Genomic DNA, 25,580 nt, shown 5'->3' on the forward strand with positions numbered 1-25,580 from the left:
GCAAAAGCTACAGACAGAGCTTTTGTAGAAACTGAGTGAAACATATGGGCAATCAGGAACACTATTTTGCTCCAGCACTTAACCATCCGAATGATTCACCAAATTTTCGCTCTTGTTTAGTCTCCCCATATACAGCATACTGCAACATACTTGAAAAACCATATAGTACTACTCTTCAATAAGATTTGATATCACTCATATAATATTTGTAACCACATAACTTTCAGGCACACCAACTAAAAGCACAACCTGGTCAAAATTTCTAAATATTCTCAACATCTATTTTTCTTTCAATATAAACTGTGGAATAAAATTCCAACAATAACACAAGTTTGCATAAAAATAACTGGCTCTTCAATTTTATCATTCTACGAACAGCTGCTTTGTTTTACAGTTACTCGCAAACTTTGGCATTAGATATTTATTCTACGAGTGACCACAAGTCACATAATGAACTCTGAAGAAGAAATTTTGCATTCACCAATTACAGACAGAACATTTGTAAAAATGAGAAGGGGACGTGGGAACCTGTATATTTCCATTACTAGAAAAAAAAAACTTTTATGGAAATAAAATAATTTCACACGTTGCTCAAACTTTAGTTATCTCTATTGAAAGTATAGAAATAATGATGTATAACATTATAAAGAATTAAATTCATATTTCGACGGCTCCCAGGCCAAGGATCTTTCTTTTACCATTATGCGAATGTAGGAACTCTTATAATGAACATTTACGTTCAGATAAAAGTATTGCATTATCAAAGTTCAAACATACACCGTTAATCGAACAACCTCTGAATAACATAGCCTTATGAGACATATTTTATTAAATGAAAATGATACTACAATGTGCTGTTCGCCATGCCCAAGCCCGAGGGTTAGTGGAGTTTATTAATACCTGATTTTTTATTTCTTTTCTAAGCTCAGCCAGAAGCTTACTGCATGTTATTATCCACTTTGTCATAAAGCACATAGTTTAGTCTTACATTACAATCAACATTTCTCCGCAAAGTACACATGCACAAACCAATAAACAGCTGAAATTAGTTACACAATACCAACCCTATCCCTCTTAGGCAGCCATACTTCCCATAACCAGACAAACGTAATCGAATTGCTGCATGCCACAGCATTAGATTGGTTTTAACGGGATGATCTTGATGGATACTGTGCTGCCATCTATTGCGCAACACCTAAAATCTTTAAAACCTCTTATTGTATCACAGCACAGAGATAGAACAATGATATACAACTCTATCGTGTACCTCCAAATATTCCGATCTAATTATTAATAATAATCTTCTTGTAGTTGTAGTTGCACTGTTCTGCGACTCTTTCTCATGTGCTTCTCAGTTTTAGAAACATATATTGTTAGTCCAAAACAGTGGTGTAGTGCAGTTTTCTGTGCCCCCCCCCCCCCTCGTGCAAAAAAATATTGGGAGCCCTTTAGACTTTAGAGCGCTTGCACACATACAGATATTTTGTCGGAGTCGTTATCGGCGACAACACTGACAACGGCATGAATTTTGTACACCCACTGATAAAATCGGAGTTCTCGCCGGTATCTTGATGGGGGCGCAAGAAGTTGTGGATCAAGTGCAGGGTTGGCATGTTTAAAACAATTTGTTTTAAACGTTTAAAACACACGGCTTTGTTTGTTTACAAATGTTTAATACATTGTGTTCTTTTTAAACATGTTTTTTTCAGGCTTTTTTAAAACACATTTTGATACTTGATGTTTGATAGTTTGTGGTTATTTGCGTGTTTTGTAACTTTTGTATTTTCATTCATTCTGTGTCATTTTGTTTATTATGCACAAAAATCTGTTGAGTGGTTGAAAATGTATAATCAATTAACAAAGAAACATATCGTGATGAGTACCCGTGGGCCTCTTTGAAACGTCTGGGCATCTGGGTATGTTTTTTAGGCGCATCCAGAAAGTAAGTTTCCCACTCGCCCACAGGTGGCAGGCCATGCGTATTGAAACCGGTTTTGCGTGAGAGGCACATGTCCTGGTTAGTGAATGTTTTTTTAGAAGACACCTCCCGAAAGTCCTCAGTAGCAGGGTTGGCATGTTTAAAACAAAAGTGTTTAAAACACTTTGTTTTAAACGTTTAAAACACACGGCTTTGTTTTTTTACAAATGTTTTAAACGTTTAAAACAATGTGTTTTAAACATGTTTTTTTTAGAAGTGTTTAAAACACATTTTGGTACTTGATATTTTATAATCTATGATATTTTTTTGTTTGGCAACCCTGTTTTTTTTATTGAATCTGTGTCAATTAATCCGTGCTTTATGGGTCTCACTTATCGCACAACACTTGACCAAACTTTTGTTCTGAAGTCACGGGAGAAAGCTTTTTAATTTTAGGGCACATGCCTACGTTGTATGCACAAGGTAGCAAACTGGTGTGCGACAAGAAAGACCCGTGCTTTACTGTAGAAATCGAAACTTCTCAGTTATTTGTTTCCTACCGTCCTGTAAGTTTGAGACAGGTGGAAGCTGGAAACTAATATCTGAATACACAATGCGTGATTTTGATCATGACGTGATTTTTATTTCTCTTGTGATACGATTCATTGCTTTGTATAACTGAATGAAGGACAGATGGTTACTTTTGGTAACATAATTTTGTACTTTGAAACAGTGGCGTACGCAAGAGGCTGGTTACCGGGTTTAAACCCCCCCTTGAGCTCTTGAAATATTATGGAAAATGCTGTAGAAAAAATTAAAAATGGCTAATTTATCACAGTCAAAGATCTGCGACAGTAATAATAATAATAATAATAATAATAATTTGGATTATTATTCCCATGCAGCATGAAGAAAAACACAACATTCCAAACACAATCTAAGCGGCCGCAAAGTTCAATTTTGCAATTTTCTTTTGCAAAAAGACGCGCAGTGACTCTTGCGAGAATTGTGAAAATTCCTTGCTTCGTCCTTATTGCAAACGTTCTTCCCGGTACTGATTTCACATCCCCTTGTGAACTCTCAAGTGATGCTGAGTCTACATCCACATCATTAAATAATGTCGAAGAAGTCTTTTGTGAATCACCTAGAAGGGATAAATGTGTTGGAATGTCTATAAACTTACTTTACAACGAAAACATAGACTCAGTGGAATTTAGCAACATGTATTCTCGCGCTTCATCATCACCCTGGGTGAGTTCCATAGGTAAAGGTAATGTAAATTCCCCCGTGTATATAGCACCGTGCCATGAAGTCACACATAGTGGTGCGGTGGGCCCCAAAGATTCTTGATCTCGAACTATTTTGCAGGTGATGTGATCAGCACCATGCTCCGGCAGCCTTCATCCCCCAAGGTTGCTCTCAGATACCCATAGGCTGGGTGCGGAGACAAGGCTGGATAAATTCCAACCAATTCCGGGAATCGAACCCGGATATCCCACGAAGTTGTCAGTCTAGACCAGCGCGGCTCCTTGAATGAGTTTCATATTTCGATTATTTCAATAAATTTAATATATTTGTTTGTTTTTATGGATTTTCTTCACACTTAAAATGTCTCACTTATCATATACAAATAACCGTTGACTAGACAATTATTTTGAAACAAAAGAATTGTAATTTTGTTCTATTTCTTTCATAAATAGCAGCTGCATTAGTAGTAATTAAACTAATTAATTAATTATAAGAATTATTAATTAATTTATTATTATTATTATTAATTAATTAAAGTATAATAAAACAATGGTAATGTGAATTTGTAGAAAGTTTTCGAGATAACACCCCCCTTGATGAAATCCTGCGTACGCTACTGCTTTGAAAGATAAATTGATCTGGAGAATTTATTATGACACTGCAGGTTGTTTTCTGCTATATAAACTATTCAGTCAGCAGGAAATATTTCACTCTGATTTTTCCAGGACGACGATAGTAATTCAATAATATTTAGTTTCTTGAAATTTAGATGAATATGAATCCTAACCTACTTCAACAGTGACGGAAAAAGGGGCTATTACCCCCAACCTTTGTCCCTGCAGTAGAGATGTGCGGGATCCCGAAAAGTCGGGACCGGGATCGGGGGCAAAACAAGCCCGTAGCTAGAGGGGGGCAGGGGGGCAACTAACACCCCCTGAGAACCTGCTTTGGCACACCTGTGAAAAATGCAGAACACATTCCTACCTGAAATTCTCAATAATCTTTACAATTATATCATGTGTTACTCTAGCAGCATAACAAAGACACTTATTGATTTTGTGATTTATTAGGGTGTCTGGGATTCCGTATAATGTCGTATCATGATTGGGGAGGGGGGGAATTCCCTTCCAGATGCAGACTTCGGAAAATGATTTCGCAATTTTCAGTATCTAGAAGAGTTGTGACATTTTGGGTAGTATTGTATTAAAAGTGCGTAAAGGTGTCGGATGTTTTTCTTGGGATGTGTTGCTATGAACTTGGAACTGCTTAAATTTTTGCTTCATGTGATAGAGAGAGGGAGTGGATATTTGAGTTTTGTTACGTATCGTTGCATTTCTGCCACTTCTAGCTAATGGCAACAATGACTGATGACGTGAAATTGATGAAGAGACACTCACAAACAGTGCCGAAACCACAGGGCGCATGGAGCATTGTCCCCCTCCCCCCACCTTGGACGGAAGTCCATTCTATGGGAAACAAACATTGAAGTAAAAAAACAAAATAAGACTAGGAGAATCGAAGAATAGCAGGACAATTGGATACTCATGATGGAATTTGTTTTTACGTGTCCCTTGCATTTTTCTTACAGACGGCCAAGGGGACTTGCAAGGGGCAATAGCCCCCCTCCATTTCAAATTTTATACAAATAACAATACATTTCGTAAAATGTTCTTGCTCGCTTTGCTCGCAATATCTGCTATTCTTATAGTCCAAGTACAGAGAAATAGCTATGGGGCGGCGGGAGTCGGCCCTGGGAGCCAAATGATCTATAGTAAAAAAAATGTTAAAGAGAATGCCATGGCACCCCGTAAAGTTATTTGCGCCCTATTAAAACAATTTCTTTCTATGAAATTTAATATGAAATATTAAAGTTGACACTGTAATCCAAGAAGTCATTGATCAGTCAAGGGATTCCTATTTGTTTGTCAGGTGTCAAAACATGTATTTCAACTATAATATAATACAATTCACACAATATTTTCCAAAATGGTTAACGTAACCAGTAGGCAAACATTGTCTGTAGTGATGCAAGAGTTTCCCCTTTGAGGGAAATAGAGTCCGTGGTGGACTAAGGGACCCATGGCTTAATGTTTTAGCAAGTACAAAAAAATGTATTACAAATTTTTACACAATTCATCAAAGTGTAGATAATATCTAACCATTATTATTTAATTAATTCGATTTTTCTTACATAACACAATACAATGGTGTTGTTGGATTCACATTAGATACCTTTGTGAGTAAAAATCTTGGATCCTGGAAACCAGAGGGAATCATTATGAGGCATGATTTATAAAGGGCTCCCTTAATCAGTTGCAGAGAGGCCCAAAGCTGTTGGTACATATTAACATTATCGATCTGTAGATATCAAGTTGATACAGTCTCTATTAGCTTATTTATGTTAAACTTTATATTCTTTGAAGTGGCGTCCCCAGGATTTTCGAAAGGGAGGGGTTATGTCTACATTTTTAAGTAGTCATTCCTCATTTTGCCATATTTTCCTGCCTTTGACGTTATTTTTTTTTTAAATATTGGACCAAAAGGGAGGGGTATAACTCCCACTAGCCCCCCTTGGGCACGTCACTGATTCTTTGACAATCTGGAAAGATCATTATCGAAATGTTGCTATTTGATGCTGCTCGAAGTTTTTATTGATCGTTACAGTTTCAAGATATCATCCACTTATCTCATTTGGGGGAGGGGACAAGTGCCTTTGTGTACCCTGGTATATCTGCCAATGTGACACAATATATTAAGAAATTACCACCTCTAGGATTGACTTCCTGGCTACGGACCTAGGGCAAAAATTCCCGGCCCGATCGCGACTTCGGGAAATGACTTCCCGACTTTTCGGTATCCCAAGCAGTCAGGAAATACCGAATGGTCATTTTAAAAAGGCGTCAATTCTCGACGTTTTCTGCATTGTAAATGTCTGGAACTTATCGGAAATTGTTAGTTTTGTACGAGAAGTGCAAAAACAAGCACTTAAGATGGAAATTACGTGTAGAATTCGAGATTTCAAGAGCTTTGGGAAATTTCAAACTTATCCCGTCCCGAAAATTTCCCGACAAAGTCGGGAAATTAAGAATTTTCCCCGTCCCGAATGTCGGGATTTAAAGAATTTCCCGTCCCGACCTAAAAAATTTTGTCCCGCACACCGCTACCCTGCAGTATTGTAAACCTTATCTCCAAAGGTAAATAAACTCTCCTTGCCACCGCTACACTCATAAAAATGAGTATTTTTTCTTTAACGACTTTAACTATAATTTACTGTGAAAAGGTTGACTTTCTTTTGTTTAAAACATGTTTAAAACATGTTTTTTTAACTCATGTTTAAAACTATGTTTAAAACAAAAAAAAACATGTTTTAAGCAAAAAAAAAAACAGTTTGTTTTGTTCTTTTTAAAAAAAACACAAATTTTGCCAACCCTGCTCAGTAGCGTCTGCCCTGGCCCATATCCATGGTAACGGTTGAAGTTTTTGCGTGAGATTACGTGTAACCGGCCAAGTGAATGCATCACTTCAATGTAAATTCACGTGAAATGACAGATCGACAGTGTTGCAGTATGCAGATATTAAACACCAGAATGAGAACAATGTCTAAATTCTAGATGAGGATGTGTACTACAGGCTGTGGAAAAGGAGATGCGATAGCTACTAACGCCGTCAAACGGTTGGGCGGGAACTTTACGTCACATACCATGAAGAAGTAATAGGATCTGAGCTGATTATGTCCTTTGCGATTAGTCCACTCAGAATTAGTTCATTTCATCAAATGATTTACTAAATCTCATCAATTTACATTGTCGAGTTCGTTATTTGTGTTCTTTTTGGTTCAGGTTCAACATCTTCTCCGAAGAGAAAATTATGCTCATTTCTTTGTTTTCCTTGACCCTGTACATCCAGGGTCAAGGAAGTCAGTAATAAGGTGTGTTATATACAGTGTACACCTATAGATTGTGAATTATATCTTCTCCAAATATGATGTATAAAGGAACAAACTGCCGGAGAACTAAGTGAGGTGAGTGTACAATTTTATATTACTACCAGTGGCGTGGCGCGACTTTTTCAAAAGTGTTACCGGTCATCAGACGTTATCATCTCCACCCTCCCCCCCCCCCTCCGCCACTGCCCCTAGCACACTTGCCTCCAAGTCTTTCCCCCCTGCTCCCTTGCATTGGCGGGCGCCCTTTCCTTGTTGCCTCTTGAGGGTAGCGAAACGGCCAGTCTCTTCGCTTTTGTCGGCTGCAGAAAAAATGTCCTCTGCAATATACACTCAACTGCAACGCTGTCTGTTAACTTATTTTACAATGTTGTTATTTTATTGAGAAAAACAAAACTTTTTAATTTCTTTACATTTTGCCGTTACTTGCGGTAACACCGGTTACATGCACGCCACGCCTCTGATTACTACTATAGTGGAACCACAAGCAAAGAAACCTGCGCAGACTCGCGAGTCCTGTGCACCGTACTCCAGTGTGGAGGGGAGGGGGAGATTGGAGCATGCTTTCTTATAGCCCAAGTTGAATGGAAGAGGATGAAGGTGCGCGGGACTTTTCGACGAAGGTTCTTTTTTTGTGGTCGCTCTTGTAAGTAAGGTAAGTAAGGAGAACTGTGATTGGTCATTCATCTATTTTATCACTTCTTCATCATCTCAATTGACTTAAATGGCCGGAAGAGCAAAGTAAATTTATCAAATATAAATACAAACACGTACCGTTTAATAAATAACCAAAATGGAATAAAAAAAATAGCAGTTTGTATTTTTATTGCTTTATGTGAATATGTGGGGAAAAGCGAGAGAAAATTGTACACCAATGGCAAAAGAAATGGTAGACGAATTGCCCATCACCATTTTCCTCCAGTGTGTTTTCCCCAATCTGGTGATCACAAATTGAAATAATCCGAGGACAACGTCTGCTTTCCATTATTTAAAACAACACAGGATGTAGAACAAAAAAAATGAAAATAGCGATGTACAATTTGCCTACTATTATCTATCTCTTCAAGAATGAAAATACATCTAAATTTAGAACCACACTAAAGAACTTGCTAATGTAACATTTGTTTTATAGAAGATTATATGGGTCACATTTTCCATTAAGGAACATTAACGTTAAAACGTTTACTTTTTTTCTTATTATTACAAAATACACTACATTACTTCTTAACTTTCTTAAAGTATTATTGTTTTTACTAATTTAATAGATATAACTAGACTATAGGTTAATTTCCTTGTATTCAAAATTAGACATTAATATTATTGACATATCCTACATCATAGTGAAATTTATACTTGTATGTTCAAGTGAATGGAAATCAATGAATTAATATTTGTAGTTGGCTGTACGCCTTTAATTTTGTTCTAAATTAATGTTTCAAGAAAACTACATTTCTGCCCTGAAGGAAAAAAGTATTGACGGATTGAAAGTATTCCAGTCGAAATTTATGTGTCTTTACAATTCGTTTAACTCCATTACATGCCCGGCCATGAGTAATTATCCTTAGGAGCGCACAATTCCTCCACCTTTCTCCAATTCATATTTCATATGATTGTTAAAAGGGCCACTGCTGCGAAGCTTCATATCGCAAATTATTATTCACGCTATCTATTGTCACGATTAATACTACTGTTCATTTTCATTAATTTCTACATAATTCCCACATAGGTATGAGGATGAGTTTAAATAAATATACGTACAGTGGGATCCATGAGTATTACCGTCCAAATTGTCCATGACGATTTTCATTAATTTTTCTCTTGCATCCTGCGTGTTTTTAAGAGATGGATTTTTATGTATGCTGGTGCAGAAGTTGTCAACAGCTTGTTTTGGGTTTTATTTTAATTCTTGAAGCTCTTATTGGGTCAAATAAAGTGCACGAACATTGTGATGGACAATTTGTACGGTAATACTCATGGATCCCACTGTACCTTGTATCATCTTAAACTTGACTTCTGACATGCAAATGAATGATACTATCATTGCTTCAAATGTTCAAGTTATGTGTTCAAGTTATGAAATATCAAATTTATTACTTATTTGCACGGCATAAATATATGATTAGCGGATGAGAATGTGAATATATTTTACATTTTATAACAATTAACTGTTTGTCAGAAACGTAAGTGGAATGCAAGTATCATCACTTGTTAAAATAAAAACAAACAAACATGGCACAGTGAATTTGTTTTTTCTGTGAAATGTATTTAATCAAATCATCGTTCATCCTCATCGTCGAGCGTAACCCTTCCACATAGTACACCCAATTCTCAACATCACGTCCACGGAGTACATCCTGGACTGCATTTTGCAGACTAACGAGGCTCTGGTGTCTGGACCTACAGCCAGTAAAATCCTCGTAGGACTGTGTGTGTGCTGTCCTGTGTTTTGTCCTTACGTGATGCACACAAAATTTAGGATCACTCACTCACTCTAAAATAAAGAAATATCACAACGTAAGATAACATAACAACACAACTTCAGCAAATTACTTCCCTATTTTTCTGGATCCCGAGCAGTCGGTATTAATGCTTGACGTTTTCTACATTGCAAGTGTCCGGAACTTATCGGAAATTGTTAGTTTTCATTCCAGATATGCAAAGACAATCACTTAAGGTGAAAATGACGTGTAGAATTTGAGATTTCCAGAGCCTCGGAAATTTCCCGTCCTGAAAATTTCCCGACTAGTCGAGAAATTGCGAATATTTCCCGTCCCGAATGTCGGGATTTAAAAAAATTCCCGTTCCGATCAATAATATTCGGTCCCGCATAACAATAAGTACCTATCGATATTTATTTTCAATTTGTCTGAAGCCACAAAATGTAAATGGGTGGAAATGCCCATTTGTGTACTCGATTTCGTGTGTTCAGTTTCTGGCATGGTTTCCTATCTGCATAGTGCAACACTAGCTCATAGATTTGGAATTCATTTCATGGATAAATTCACCTCTTACCGTCGATTCGTCATAACGAGTAAACAACGGATTGGCCCAACCTATACTTCTAATAACCTTGAGTAGCGTCGAGGCAGCGATGAAACTAGTGATGGGCACCATCGACTAATTTCCACCATCGACTAATTAGTCGTTAGTCGAAACAAAATATCGACTAATTAGTCGAAAAAATTAGTCGACTACTTTTTCGACTAATATTAGTCGAATTAGTCGTTCGACTAATATTAGTCGATTTAGTCGTTTGACTAATATTAGTCGAATTAGTCGTTCGACTAATATTAGTCGAAAAAGTAGTCGACTAATTTTTTCGACTAATTAGTCGTTCGACTAATATTAGTCGAATTAGTCGTTTGACTAATATTAGTCGAATTAGTCGTTCGACTAATATTAGTCGAATTAGTCTTTCGACTAATATTAGTCGAATTAGTCTTTCGACTAATATTAGTCGAATCAGTCGTTAACGACAAATATTAGTCAAAGTGGAACTATATATTTTTCTTATTATTTTCAAATTCCTCCACTCTTGTGCGGAGCTGAGCCAGGCTAAATTGGACTGTTTATAAACGAATGTTTATACACACACACACACACACCCCCACACACACACACACACACACACACACATATATATATATATATATATATATATATATATATATATATATATATATATATGTACATATATATGTGTGTGTGTGTGTGTGTAGGCGCACAGAGAATAGACCCGGGATCTCTTCATTACAAGGCAATGACGCTACCACTGCGCCATGTGGGAGGTCCTCTCTCAAGTAATGATTACTTTCCGGTTCGAAAATAAGGTTTACAACTTAGAAGCAATATCATAATGTAAAATGCCTATTTTGTGAAGTGAAACAGCAATAATGAAACAACTTGAAAGAACGTTACTCATACCTGATGATTATTTGTTACAAGTTTCTGCAGTAAATAATCCTATGTCTTTCGTTATAATTTTCCAAATTTTTAGTCGCTTTTCTGTCTCTTTATGCTAATCAGGACAAAAAGAGAATAAATGGTGATTAAAGAAAATTAATGAGTAGAAACTTACAAAGGAACACTCCCATGAAAGGATTCGAACCCGGAGTCGTGATTGGCGGATAATGTGAATGGCCACTCAGCGCAAAGTGAAGATCAACATACAAGGTTGTATTATAGCGAGTGCAGCAAGTTTGAGATTGTACTTTACAGCGTAAAGTTTAGTATTTGCTCCAAGAACATAATTAGTGTTCATTTTTATTAAAACTAATTTTCCCTTGCCTTGCGTGAGAACTGGTTGATTTTAAACTATATTCTTAGGTTTGACATTAGTTTTAAGTTTAAGAATATTTTCATTACGGTACAATGCTTTTAAGATAAGATCTCTAGTTCACATGAAGGCCATACATTGAGATTTAAATATTGCGATATCTTTCTTGCACCACTAATGATACCTAGGGATGGTTAGGTCTTTGAATTCCAAGAAATTCTCCAAGTCCTGAATGCGTATCTCTTGAGAAAATACACCATTGTAAACAACAAATAGCCACATGAATGACTACAGCAGGGGCACCTTTCGCTTTCAATTTGGCATGCTGTGAGGCGGTACCGGAATTTTCCAGTCACTCACCTTTCCAAGAAATTAAATACACCTAGGCCATTCTCCCTCGCATCACTTCTTAGCGATAAGCCCTCTCTACTTCAGTGGTCTACGCTTCGTCTGGAAACGGAATCAGAATCAGTTGTGTTCGATTTCCACTGATATTAGTCGGAAATAAAGTCGATTTCGACTGAAATTAATCGTGTGACTATTTCGACTAATATTAAATGTGAGAAAATTTACTAATGTTGCGAAGTACTTACTTAAAAAAATAATTCTCTGCGTCCAAAGATCATGTGTCGCTCTAACTGGTTTCGTGATCTGATGCGTCAATGCGTTAATGCGACGATTGCGAGATGAAATATTATGCTTTCATAGTGTTAAGCCTTGTCAATCAAGATAGAATCCTCCCCCTCCCCTCAAGTTTTGGCACCCAATCCCATCTATGTTTGAGGGCCTCCCCGATGGCGCAGTGGTAGCGTCTTTGCCTTGTAATCAAGGTTCAATACCCGGTTGAGGCACAAGTGTTTCCGATTCCACTGTAAACTGTAGGTCCAGTCCCGATTAGCCTTTCTGTGCATAAAGTGGACTTAAAACATCAATCAATCAATCAATCAAAACCATCTATGTTTGACTATCAATTAACCAATCATGATAATTAGATGTATAGAAAATGATATATTTTTAAATTAAGTATGTGATAGCAATGATACTTATAATGAAGAGCATGTCTGAACTCCACGAACTCTCCCTCAGAGTGCCCAGACATGAAACACGGAGCAAGGAAACTTTCCACACTGCAACGCCCAGACTCTCGCTCATACAACGTTCAATATTCCAAAGGCTACCGAAACAATTCAACAACATCTCAAACCAAGTAGATATATTCACTGCATATTCGTCTTTTATCACCAACTTGAAAAACATTGTACATAAGTAATGCATTGTGTAAATAATCTGTTTACCTTGGTACTGTCTTGTCTTGTTTATTATTTATATTTTGTTTATTTTCTTTTCTTTATTATAATTTTTTAATTTTTTGGTCTTGTTTAGTGTTTAATGTGTTCGTTTTAACACCAGTGTACTTTTTACTGTTGTTTCTTTCCGGTTTAAAATGGCTTCTGCTGTACTGGAAATTTCAATAAATAATTAAATGAAAAAAAAGACATTTTTTCATCGTGAATGCAGTTCGAAGAAAGTCGGGACGGGGATTTAAAACAAGGACACTCTGGGCTGAATCCGGGCGTCTGATAGATATGCATCAATTAAACCTTTAAAGTTTATAATACTAAAATTATAAAATAACCAAATATTGTAGACTGCAGAGTCCTGGAGCCTATCTCGCTTCGCGAACAACCCATTCATTTATGTAAGAATAAAATCGAATTTCTTGCAAAATCTGAAAAATCGTCAATGTTATTTTCGTAGGTTTTACAGCTTCATATTAAAACATTTCATAGTTGGAGGGGGTAAATGACCCCATTGCCCCACCCCTTGAGTATTAGGCTGGACATGGATGTTCTTTTTGATCAATTCGTCCTCATCGTCGTGGTTACCCAAAGTGACATACATCCTCTATCTTTCTTTATTATTATCCTCATTTTACATCGCTTTTATGCCTCTTTAGGCTAATCGGGATGATGAGAATGAATTGTGATTACAGGAAATGGATGAGTGGAAACTTACAAGAAACACCCATGTCCACCACAGGATTCGAACCCGGAGCCGTAAAAGGCGTGAATGTGAATGAACCACCCTGCGCGCTGCCACCGATGTTGCTGGCAAATTTGTACCCCATAAGGGGCAGAAAGGTAAATTAACATCTAGCGACTGCAGCAAGTTTGAGATCGTTCTGGACAGCGTATATTTTAGTATTTGCCCCACGAACATAATTAATGTTTATTTTTAATTAAATTAATTTTACCTTACCTTGCATCAGAGCTGGTGGATTGTAAACTCTCTTCTTATATTCGACCGGTTTTTTAAGTTTAAGAATATTTCCATTCCAGTAAAATGCATTTATCATAAACCCTCTAATCCATCTGAAGGTCAGAAATGGATAGTTTTGCTTTTAAAATGTTGCGGTGTCTTTCTTGCACCAACAATGTGCACTGGCCTGTGAATATCAAGAAACTCTCGGAACTATGAATGTGTATCCCTTCAGAGAAAACAAAAATAGCGACATGAATGACGGTAGGCATCGCCCCCTGGAGGTAGGGGGGGATAGAGCTACAGCAGGGTCAGCTTTCCCTTTGCATACCAGCTCTGTCGCGGCATCAAGGGATAAAAGATTCCAGTCACTGACCTTTCCGAGAAATACCTACCTGCTTTGCTTCCCTTCTTGACAATAAGCCCTCTGCTCAAGTAGTCGATTGTTCGTCTGGAAATGAGACATGTTCGGTCATTTCGAGTAATATTAGTCGGAATGTTCCCGACTGAAATCAGTCGAAATGTTTCCGACTAATATTAGTCGAAATGTTTCCGACTAATATTAGTCGGAATGTTTCCGACTAATATTAGTCGGAATGTTTCCGACTAATATTAGTCGAACGACTAATCCGACTAATATTAGTCGAACGACTAATTCGACTAATATTAGTCGAACGACTAATTCGACTAATTCGACTAATATTAGTCGAACGACTAATTCGACTAATATTAGTCGACTAATTTTTTCAGTCGACTAATTTTCATTAGTCGATAATTTTTTCGATGGTTTTAATAATCGACTAATCGACTAATATTAGTCGACTAATGCCCATCACTAGATGAAACATGGCAGCTCTTATTCCATCTCCCGCCGCGTGCGAGGTTCGTTCGGTGATCAAGTTCTTGAACGCACAAAACATACACCCGATCGAAATTCATCGTCAGCTGTGCCAGGTGTATGGGCGAGACGTCATGAGCAAGCAGATGGTGCGTCGTTGGTGCAGGGCATTTACTGAAGGCCGACAAAATGTGCATGACGACGAGCGCAGTGGGCGGCCATCGGCTGTTATGGACGAGCTTGTGGAGCAGGTGCAGCAACGCATGTTGGAGGATCGTCGCGTCACGATCACGGAACTCAGCAGCCATTTCCCACAGATTTCTCGGTCGTTGTTGCACGACATTGTTACTACACGCCTCTTGTTCCGGAAATTGTGCCCCCTGTGCGTGCAGAAACAACTGACGCCCGAACACAAAGGAAAACGCATGGGCACGGCGCTGACATTTCTGTAACGTTACCATGATGATGACGACTTTCACAACCGGATCATCACAAGGGATGAAACGTGGGTTGCATACAGCACCCCAGAAAGCAAGCAGCAGTCCATGCATTGGCGTCACAGTGGAACTCCCTGCAGAACGATGTTCAAACAGATTGTGTCGGCGCGAAAAGTGATGTGCACGGTGTTCTGGGACAGACAAGGCATTCTGCGCATCGAGTTTCTGCCCAGAGGTGAGATTGTGAACGCTACCGTTACTGTGAAACACCGGGGACATTGCGACGAGCCATTCAGAATAAGCTCAGTGCCGGGCTAATCTTCCTGCACGACAATGCGAAGCCGCATATGGCTAGGCGCACTGCAGCCCTTCTGGACAGGTTCGGTTGGGAGGTGTTCGATCATCCATCGTACAGCCCGGATCTCGCTCCCAGTGATTAACACCTGTTCTTGCACCTGAAAAAGTTCCTGTCAACATTTTCACAGCGACGAAGAGGTTCAGACGGTTGTCACACAGTGGTTCGGCGCCCAGGCGGCGGACTTCTACGACGCAGGTATACAGAAGTTGGTCCCACACTAAGACAAGTGCCTGAATTCCGGCGGGAATTATGTTGACAAGTAACTGGACAAGTGCTGTATCTGTGGCAATAAATCATTGAATGAAATAATGTTTCTTTTTTGTCCACGACCCCAGGAAAACTTACTTTCTGAATGCGCCTAATATATGGATGAAACAGTTTTGTTCCTTACTAAATACACTGCACACAGTTGTTAATGTCAATATTTTGTTGCATTCACGAAAAAATGTCGTATTCCGAAAACCAGAGTAGCTACCACGTGGATAGAGTGGGGTCTGGCAACTGTGCATTACTTGAAGCTTCTTGAACAGCCTACATGCTAGATTTAACTTTTAAGATTAACAAAAATTAGTAAGATTTTAAGAAGTTATTCAAGCGATTACTTTATAACTAGGAACATAGTCCTTCCTTGGATTATTAACAGATTCCTTATTAATAATTATTCTAAGAAAATAAGTATTCTTTGCATTATGCTTTAAACGATTTATTTGTTTAAAATATGTTTTATCAGTTCTTGTTTAAAACACTAAAAACTTTTTTAAAACAAAAAACTTTTTTTTTGAAATACAAATTTTGCCAACCCTGATCAAGTGTATATTTTCTAGTGTTGCATCTTCGACGTAAAACCGCGATAGAAATAAAAGACGTTACTGGTGGTTGCATCCCAGAATGTAAAATCATTGTAATAATTGCAGCAAGATCACTGGAAAGCTGTTCTTATATCCTTCAAACTTGCTCTTTTCTCTCCATTTGGTGAAAGACAGGTTCCAAGAAAGCAAAATCTCAGTTCCAGCCTTTCTGCTTTTCCATGCGACCTTCGAAAGGATCACTGGGTTTGTCCCGAAGGGACACAACTTCTTCCTTGACTGGCGATCTGTGTCCTTTTCATAGCGAGTGGTCCTCGGTTCGGTCCGATTGACGATTTATCGAGGGAGCTCCGGTTGCATACCGACATGTCGGTGGTCGTCCGGGAAATGTATTCTGCCGGACCGATACATTGCATCGAGAATACTATAACGTACAGTGGCGTACCTCCATATGGGCGCTATTCACTGGATGTTTACATATCTGTGCTTCCTTGGCGCACTTCCGGTTTTGAAAGAATAAAGCCAGTCTCACACGGTGGTTAAGTAGGTCCCCACTTCCCTACCCACCTCCGACTCGATACTACCATACGATTTTTTACCTCTTCAGTTCGCGAAGGCAGCAAAAGGGGTCTCACACGAACCTTAAAATCGCATCTTTAAAAATGGCGACTACACAAACACGGTATACTACTTCGCAACTTTAGATGCTAATAACTGCTGAAGATTTGGGAAAATAATGTTTTCTCTTAAAAGAATAAGATAATAACATTGGCACTGTTGAAAAATGTAGCACATGTAACATGTGGCAGTGAATGTGAGTGTATAACATCCGGCCCGTACCCAGGATTTTTTTAAGGGGGGACCAGACCCATAGACGAATTTTAAATAAATTTTCTCTCATATTATACACTATCAGTGGCGAAGCGTAACATTTTTACGTAGTCATCGCAAGACTTGCCAAACGTCAGGGTCAATCATTCAACCGGGCCGGGGGGAGGGGGGCATTCCTACATTGATAATGATGATAACAGTTTTCGTACATGACATGTGAAGTAGAGATGGCCAAATTCATTTCTTTTTTAACGGAGTATATGATCGTAAAATAAGGAAGACGAAATTTTCTAAATAAATTCTACCCGAAAAAATTGAAAAATTGTTTAAGCTCTCTCTCCGAAATTCGGAATGCCTCCGAAATCCGGGAAGTAAAATTTGCGAATCGAGATTTCTAAATTTTTCGGAATCCTGATATCTTTTGCCATCCCTACGGTGAAGGTAAGATGTGCTAGGAAATAAGTTCTATCTGAGTAAGTATGTCTGTCACCTCGAGAACAAAAATTTTGATCAGTCTTTCATTTGTAAGTATAGTAAATACAAAACAACAGGATGTACTTCGTGTTTCGTAAAGCCAGAACATTTTTTTTTTCGAAATCAATATTTGAACCGCAGGATCCAAAAAAATTAAAAGGAGAAATACTATGAAGGAAATACAATGCACCCAGAACTGCTCTTATTTTCCAGTCTTTTCCAGCACTAACCGTGGGGAAATTTATTCTTTTGCTTACTTATATTTTTTTTATGCACCATAACTTCCATGTATTCTGGGTAAGTTGTGTTGCGGCGATTCTCTTCAATATGTGTTTCTCTCTCTCTCTCTCTCTCTCTCTCTCTCTCTCTCTCTATATATATATATATATATATATATATATATATATATATATATATATATATAACTCTCAGAGCATTGCATGCTTTACAGTGTTGGACATTCTGAGAAGTTTAATCTTGATGACGTCACAGAGACCCTGCCGTGTTTGTAAACAAGAGGGCTGAAAGAAAAGTCTCTTATGACCAGACCTTCAAGAGCGGGGGAAAAGCAGTCGAAGGACCTTGGATTCGCAGATCTGCTGCGATGACTTGACCAAGAATAAACAGGATTGGTCACTTCCTATGCTGCCCATGTAAATTTTGCGAACACCATGACGTCATGAAACTTAGCGTGCAGAGCCACCTGGTGGTTGCTCTGAAACTGGCTCGTTGTCATGGCAACTTATTTGCAAATCCGATGCATGCGTTCATATCGTTGTCATAGTAACAGCCCACCAATTGCAACCTACTTCAAATGTGACAGTTGAATGTGTGTCCGCGCAATAACCCACCAGTTCTCGTCCTACTCTCGATATTTTCTCACAATAATTTGGGCATTTCTCGTAACATAACACAGCAAATCTGCAAACACAATAGGAATATATTGAACAATGATGATCTTTTAAAGCACGTTTTACTTTCAGTTTCTTCCGATTTTCTGCGTTTGAGTTAAAAGAAAGGACGGAATTGGTTTGTTGGGTCTCAATGAAATGCAGAAAATCGGAAGTAAGAGAAGAAACAAAAGATGCCTAAAAAATCACTATTGCTCAATTTACCCCTATTGTGTTTACAGATTTTCAGCGTTAAAGATATTAGAAATGTCCAAATTATTTTAGAAAATATCGAGAGTAGGACGAGAACTGGCTAGCATTGCAAAAACCCTGTGTTTGTACAACGCCATAAAGGCGTATAGGAGGGGTAAAGTTAGGGCCCCACACTTTCTAGACCACGGCCGAAGGTGGGGGTCATGTGATCAGCACCACGCCCCTGGCTGCCTTTACCCCCCCCCCCCCACCCCAGAGTTTCCTCCAGGTATCCACTTCATACGATGTTGGGTGGGCCCCGGAGCCGCTCATACAGGTGGGAAATATCCCGGTTCTCCCCCGACGGGGATCGAACCCGGGTCTCTCGCAGGTAGTCAGACGCCCTAACGACTTATTTTTTAAGCGGTAGCCTTCCCCACACATCATACTCATATCAATTAATCTCATTTTCATTCAGGATTTCCTGGCCCCCGTGGTGGAGTGGGTTTGAAAATATCGCGCTACGACGCCAGGGGTCCCGGGTTCGAATCCCGAGCTGGGCATGGATGTTTGTGAGTGTCCATTCATCAATTTCATTACTCATCCCCATCTTCGCAAATTAGCCAAAGTGGCACAAAAGTCTACGTAAAATAAAGCAAATCATTCAGACTAGACGCACACAATCATTCATGTCCGAGACGGGATTCGAATCCGGGACCCCTGTCGTTACAGCTGTGCTGGCCACTCCGCCACGGAGGTCGACAGCAACTGAGCTAGCGCGGCTCTTGCTATATAAATTGGCATTAACTATATTTGTATGTCTGTACAACTTTACATCTAAGTAGCTGCCGCACTTGCTGGTGGAAATTAAGAAAAATCACAGAAGTCAGAACGATAGGCGGAATTTTGAAGCCTAACATTCCTAGGGCATGGAGACTATTGTATAACTCTTACTACATACATCGTTTTCTTCCTTTCTTCATTACAGCACCTGTGTTAGCGGCAACCCCCTCCCCCCTCGAAAGCCTATCTTGCACCTTCTATCACACGCACGCAACCTACGCAATTTGTATCCGATCTTTTATAACAAAATAAACTCGAAGTCAATCTGTATTCCACTTGTTTACATTAGGAACATGGCCAAACCGGAAGTTCCATCCCCACCTTCGACAATCGAATTGTCAGATCGATTTTTTTTGTTTACTCAGAAACATCCCCCATACCCAGGAGTTAGGCCCGTAGACAGAATTTTATTTCGGGAGGGACTCATCCCTTATCGTAGCCGCCATCTAAAGGCAAAAAGTGCGGGGAGGGGGTAGAACCAACCCTCAACCTTTCAGAGATGTGAGTCACATTGCCAAAATCCAAGGACAAAACTGGGGTCGTGTGTGCATGTGTGTAACAGCATATTGCTCCAACAGTGACTAGAAGCAGTGGCGAAGCGTGACATCGCAAGATTTGCCAAACGTCAGGGTCGATCTTTCAACGGAGGGAAGGCGGGGGGAGGGTGCAATATGTCTCTGCGATAATCGCTAAGGTCACTGCCAATTCAATGTAAAAGTTCATACCACAGACCTTACGACTACAAAAGACACATAATTCTATCCCATACGACGAGAATTATTAAATATGATCGAAACTGAAATAAAAACACCTCAATGTTGGCGTTTAAAGGTAAGAACTTTTATGGTCGGCCGTCAATTGTTGTTTTGATAATGAAAAGCAGATTTCATATCATTCAATGTGTGGAAATGTGTCCATTCGCAGTGGTGGGCCCAGGATTTTCGAAGGGAAGAGGAGTTACGTGTTGTCATGCCTGAATTCCTCATTTTACCATCTGTTCCTGCATTTGACGTTCTTTTTTTTTTTTTGTAAGATTATTGAGCCTAAGCAGGGATTATGACCCTCACCAACACCCTCCTTGAGCACGCCACTGGACACTCGGAAGGTACTTGATGACTCCATAGAAACCCTGTCGTGGCTGTAAGGATGAGGATGGGTGCTGAAGAAAGGGCCTGTTATGACCAGACCTTCAAGAGTGGGGGAAAGTAGAGGTTGTTTGACCTTCTCGTAGGATCAGAATGTTCGGCTGTTCTCGGCACCGGCAAAGACAAGAGGGATTCGCACCACTTCTGCGATGAGCTGGGGATTCTAACAACATTGCCTTCAATAGGTGGGTTTCATGTGACGTCGGAATTCGCACCGCCGCCATGTTTGCGGCCGAGTTGTTTGTCGTCTGCAAGGAAATACCCACCACGTAGGAGAACGGAGAATGCGGGATCCATTCTCTTTACACTTAGTGTTCGTTACACCTGCGCCAACTTAACGTTTGTTGTTAGTACTGTGTAAAATTTCGGTAACATTGCATACAATTAATGACAATGTTGTGCCATCTGGAAATGACAGTAATTTCTCGTGTTCAAATCTCCCGCCCGCCCGCTTGAATTCCGTGTGTTTACAAGAACCAACCTCAATGATGGCTGGTCGTTCCTACAATGCAACAGTTTGTGACGTAGGTGAAACACACCTATAGGAAAATTGGCGGGAGGGTTCGGCGCTTGGGGTAGTACTGGGGCCTCATTTCGATGCGCTAAGATTAGCTAATCTCTTCCGTATTTCCAGCTGTTTCATTCTGTCGCTTGGCTTATTTCGTACAAATATGCGAGTATGCTGACTTATTTTTTACATCTCTAAAATATTTAAAATCCAATATTTTTATTACTTTGCTTGGTCATCGCCACATCTCCCGATTACCGGACGCCTCGCTTCTGGCTAGAAGGTAACGATGCGTTTACCACTACCAGCAAAGTTATTTATTGCCAAGTAGCCGAATGTAATACATTTCGGGTATTTAGAGTAGTTTTTTGCAGCTTGAATGGAAACTTGCGAAATGCAAATTTGCCATGCTCAAACAGAGCTTTCATTTTTAGTAACAGAAAGCATTTGTTGCCTGCGTAGGCTTGGAAACTGTGGTTTTTATAAACTTATGTTAACTTTTTCCGACAATGCTGCTGTATAACCTAGTGAAGGAACATTCTGTTATTTGAGTACAAATAAGAAGAAAGTAGAAACTAAGGGAATGATGGCCATTGGCCAGATGATGAAGATATGCACTATGAGCATATTTTATCCATAAAAATAGTGAGAATTACACATGATTTTTGGGTGATTTTCTTCACAAAAGTAGTAGTGATTTGAAGTGCTAATTTTATTATTAAAGTAATTTGAAGGTGAAATATGCAGTCCGATAGAAACTGAGATAACGTCCGTGGGATTTGTACACTTATTGATATATTTAATGCCGTTTTTATGGGCGTACTATAACACGGTCCCTGGTTTTGATAATACAAATTGTCACAATTATATCTCGTATATAACCTGCAGCATAATTTATGTTTAAAAAATTATGCTTTTCTTATTCTTTGCTCTAAAGCTGCTGTTATGCAATCAAAGCCAGAATATCGCTGTGCATTATTTTCCATTAAATCTCACGCGACAAATAGTTTGATTCCCATGTAGGTGTGAACCACAGATTCATAGTGCAGACGGTTTTCTGCACGAGTTCAATATCTACCTATAATAGCCGCCACCAGAACCGCACGTTAAATGTAGCAATCCAGCAATGCTTCCTCTGAATTGACGATTAAGGTGATGGATTCACATTCATAGTGTTTGCAGGTTGAATCCCCGCACTAGGCCATCCAGACCATTATGGTATGTGTGTAGTTTTACCAAGTGCATTTTATGATTATGTTGTCAATTTGAACCAAAATGGAGTTAAGCTGAATTCCCTTAGTACGCCGCGCGGTCTGACGAAAGTAAGCCCAGTGTCGCCAAGGCTTTGAGCGCGAAATTTGAATTCGTATACATAATGGAGAAAAATCGTAATAACTCTGGCACTATGGGATCAATCTACTTCGGATAACTTTTGTTTTGCAAGTAGAACTTCAGTGCATGCAACCATGTAAAATTTGGATGCCCCAACAGCGGGGGGGGGGGGGTTACGGGCGGGGGCTGCATCCCCGAATTTCAATGAAAAAAAACATAAAAATGTGGAGTTTGCCCCCTCAACTTTTGCTTTTTTTCGTTCGCACTTGCATCTTGTGTAGCTACTGTGAATCTATTTCTTCCCTGTTGACTCGGCTCTTTGTGGAAATATGTCCGGAAGGAAACGATTGTGCGTTAGGGAGATCGATGAGCTGTTATATGATGAGGTCTTTCACAGCCACTGCTCAGAACAATTATGGCTATGGCGAGGCCTTTCCTAACAGAGGAGGGGAGGGAGCCTTTGCAATCGTTTGTTTTGTCTATACTTCTGGATAGACTCACGCTTCTGGTCTCTGGCTATCGACAAGTTTCATTGCATTTCTAACATAGAGGCGACAGAAAGCTGCGACCGCCAAACCTCATCCAATCCCCCCTCTCCTTGACCCCCCGCCACCACTTCAGCTGGATCACCAGGTCCAAACACAAAGAAGAATGTGTGCCTTGTCAGTGCTAAATCACAGCGTTGGAATCTTGGAGGAAAGCAGCATCGTAAATACCAAGCATTTATTGTGTCTGTCAACTGAGGAGCCGAAACACGTGACATATTCCGAGAAGGGGGGGGAGGAATTTTGGAATATTCGTAAACACGATTGCAAAATATGTTCCCGAACGAACTGTCAGTGTTTCAACCTCAATATACAAATATAAGTGTGGCAAACCCTCGATAATTGTATCTAAAGCTATTTGTTGCACATCTGCAACGGCGGCGGCAACAAACATTTTTCTTTTCTTTTTTTTTTCTTTTTTTGCATATCAGCAACGGCGGCGGACTAAGGGTTAGTATTAAAAATATGGTAAAATTTCGTTGTTAGTTTTGAACGAACAAAGATTAAATTTATTTCTTCCTTTGTCTATCCAAGGCTAGACTCTACGTCCTTATCTGCATGGTGATTGCTTCTTTGCGTTCGCGGTGCGCGTTCGTGGTCCGGCAGACGGCATCTCTTCGGGTAAGTACCTTTTCCTTTTTACACTTTCTGTTCAGGATAGCCTCACTAATCATTCACGGGGACGAGGTATGCATACGAGGTTAGGTTAGGCCTGTTAGGTTAGGTTCCATTAGCACTCATTTCACCCCTAAATATGTGCTTCATCATCGAAAAATATCCTCAGTACGTTCAATTACGCATATCCGGACATCGGTTTTTCTCGATTTACTCCTCCAGGACATTTTTCCTCGATTTGGGATTTACGTTGTTGAATTCCTTATAAAATAACCTTTCCAACGATAAATGACACGTATTACTTAGGAAAAGGACGTAAACTAGAGTCTTACCCTTTCCAATCTCTTTTCGATATTGCTCAATAGTACCAGGAGAAGTTGAGAAAGCTGAATTGGGGAAGCAGTTAGCAATAGCTTTTAGAAACCGAGGTTTGCACTTCCTGCCTCGGGTGAATTCGGTGTTGCAGGGGAAACCTGTCCAGGATTTGCCTGGGTATTCCACAACTGAAATTTATTTATTTGAAAATTCTGAATACAGAAAAAAAAACATTTTACATCAGGATATCAACACAAGAAATGAAACGAACTAATACTATCCAGTGGCATCTTGCATGGAAATGGAACGAACATTTCCAAAATACTAAGACTTACTTTCTGACAATCGCTACAGTCTACTACCTGAAACCATCGATAAATAATGTTTACTGTATTGAAAGGCTAATGTAAAATAATAAGATATTGATTAATGCAACGAAGAGAGCATGCATAGTGTTCCCAACAAGATATGTATATTATTATAATTGCAATATTGCAGTTTTTAGAGCGAGCCTTCAGACAAAGGAATGCGTGTAGTATAATTTTGTTCCAAGAAACTGAATCATTTGTAAATTATAATTTTTGTGATCCTAAAAAGCACAATTTATCACACTTTCATTTCTATAATTGTGCTCAGTGAGTTATTGATACATTTACTTTGCATGTAAGGCGTAGAGAACCTTAAAATAGGTTGTTTTGAAAATTTTTAGTGTATATATTGGTCTTTTTAGTGCATATTTGCATGCATATTCTGGCTTTTTTAGTGCATATAAATCTGCCCCATCTAATGAGCAACCAAGTAAAAATGTCTATATAAAAAAAAAATAGTAAAATTAGCTAAGTTCAGAGATTTACCAAGTTCACATTCACTTTTAATATTTACTTTCTTTAAGTTCGAAACTTCTTTTAGATCTTGGATTATTTTGTAAGTGAACATGACCTAACACACAACAGCACAACAATGTTTAACATTCAAGAGTAATTGTTGATTGTTGAAGCTCGTTGCAGTAGCTATGAAACTACATCCGACACGTGTAAGAAACCTATTATACTTTTATTTGAGGTAAGATAAATTCAAGCTTAAATTGTTGATCTAACTATAGTTTTTATTATAAAAGTGTTCTGTGTTATTATAAGACAGTGAATTTATTGAAACGTAAGTTAATATCAAATAATCTTGTGATTAAGAAGATAAATCTGTGTCCAAAATCTAGATAGCATGGAAGGCTCTGGGCCATCCGGATAAAGTTTCCTGTTTGTAATAAATTCAACAAATTTCATACAAGTGAGGAAAATGTCTAGCGAGGAATGTAATAATAAGAACAGAGAGGACGTCCAAATGGACATGAACGAAATAGTGGAAGGAAAAAAGGATACATCTTTAAGTAAAGACGGAGAAAATATGGATGTTGAATTGGTTACTAAGCAACCAAAAAGTCAAAACACAAAACGAAATCGAGCAAGAGTTAATGAAAAGGAGGAATCTGTAAATGCTCCAAAAATTTTCAAAGCAAACGTATTGGAGAGGACGATGCAATCAAAAGATAATGTGAATAAAAATGACTTATACTATCCTGAGCACGAAGGCTCATATATTGTTCTTGTTGAAGGCGTGGAACACAATGTTGGTAGCTTTAGTGCTATTATGTTAGGTAGTCACTTAAGAGAAGCTAGAATTAGCCTAAGGTGAATTATGTTAAGGCATTGGGTCATAATCCTGTAAAGGTTTATCTTTTAACGTCCAAAGATGCAAATGACTTTTACTTGAACAAAGAATTTCAGAACAAGTATAAGGTAAATGTCAAAAT

The 25,580-nt window shown here is 38.9% G+C and overlaps 1 protein-coding gene across 3 annotated transcripts in view; it reads right to left on the reverse strand.

Moving 5' to 3' along the window:
• ago (F-box and WD-40 domain protein 7) overlaps window positions 1–25,580 on the reverse strand; it is a 126,581-nt gene that overhangs the window by 75,472 nt on the left and 25,529 nt on the right. The window contains exon 1 of one of the 3 annotated variants that reach the window (XM_083126317.1): window positions 1,065–1,159. The exons of 1 other annotated variant lie outside the window; for it this stretch is intronic. Coding sequence is in view for 1 of the 2 variants with exons in the window: in XM_083126315.1 (XP_082982441.1) it covers window positions 901–975 (75 nt within the window). In the remaining variant the exon portion in view is untranslated. One more of the 3 variants, XM_083126315.1, reaches the window with a different exon arrangement.

This window comes from Lepisma saccharinum, chromosome 8 (assembly GCF_977018435.1).
Source record: "Lepisma saccharinum chromosome 8, izLepSacc3.1, whole genome shotgun sequence".
NCBI lineage: Eukaryota > Metazoa > Arthropoda > Insecta > Zygentoma > Lepismatidae > Lepisma > Lepisma saccharinum.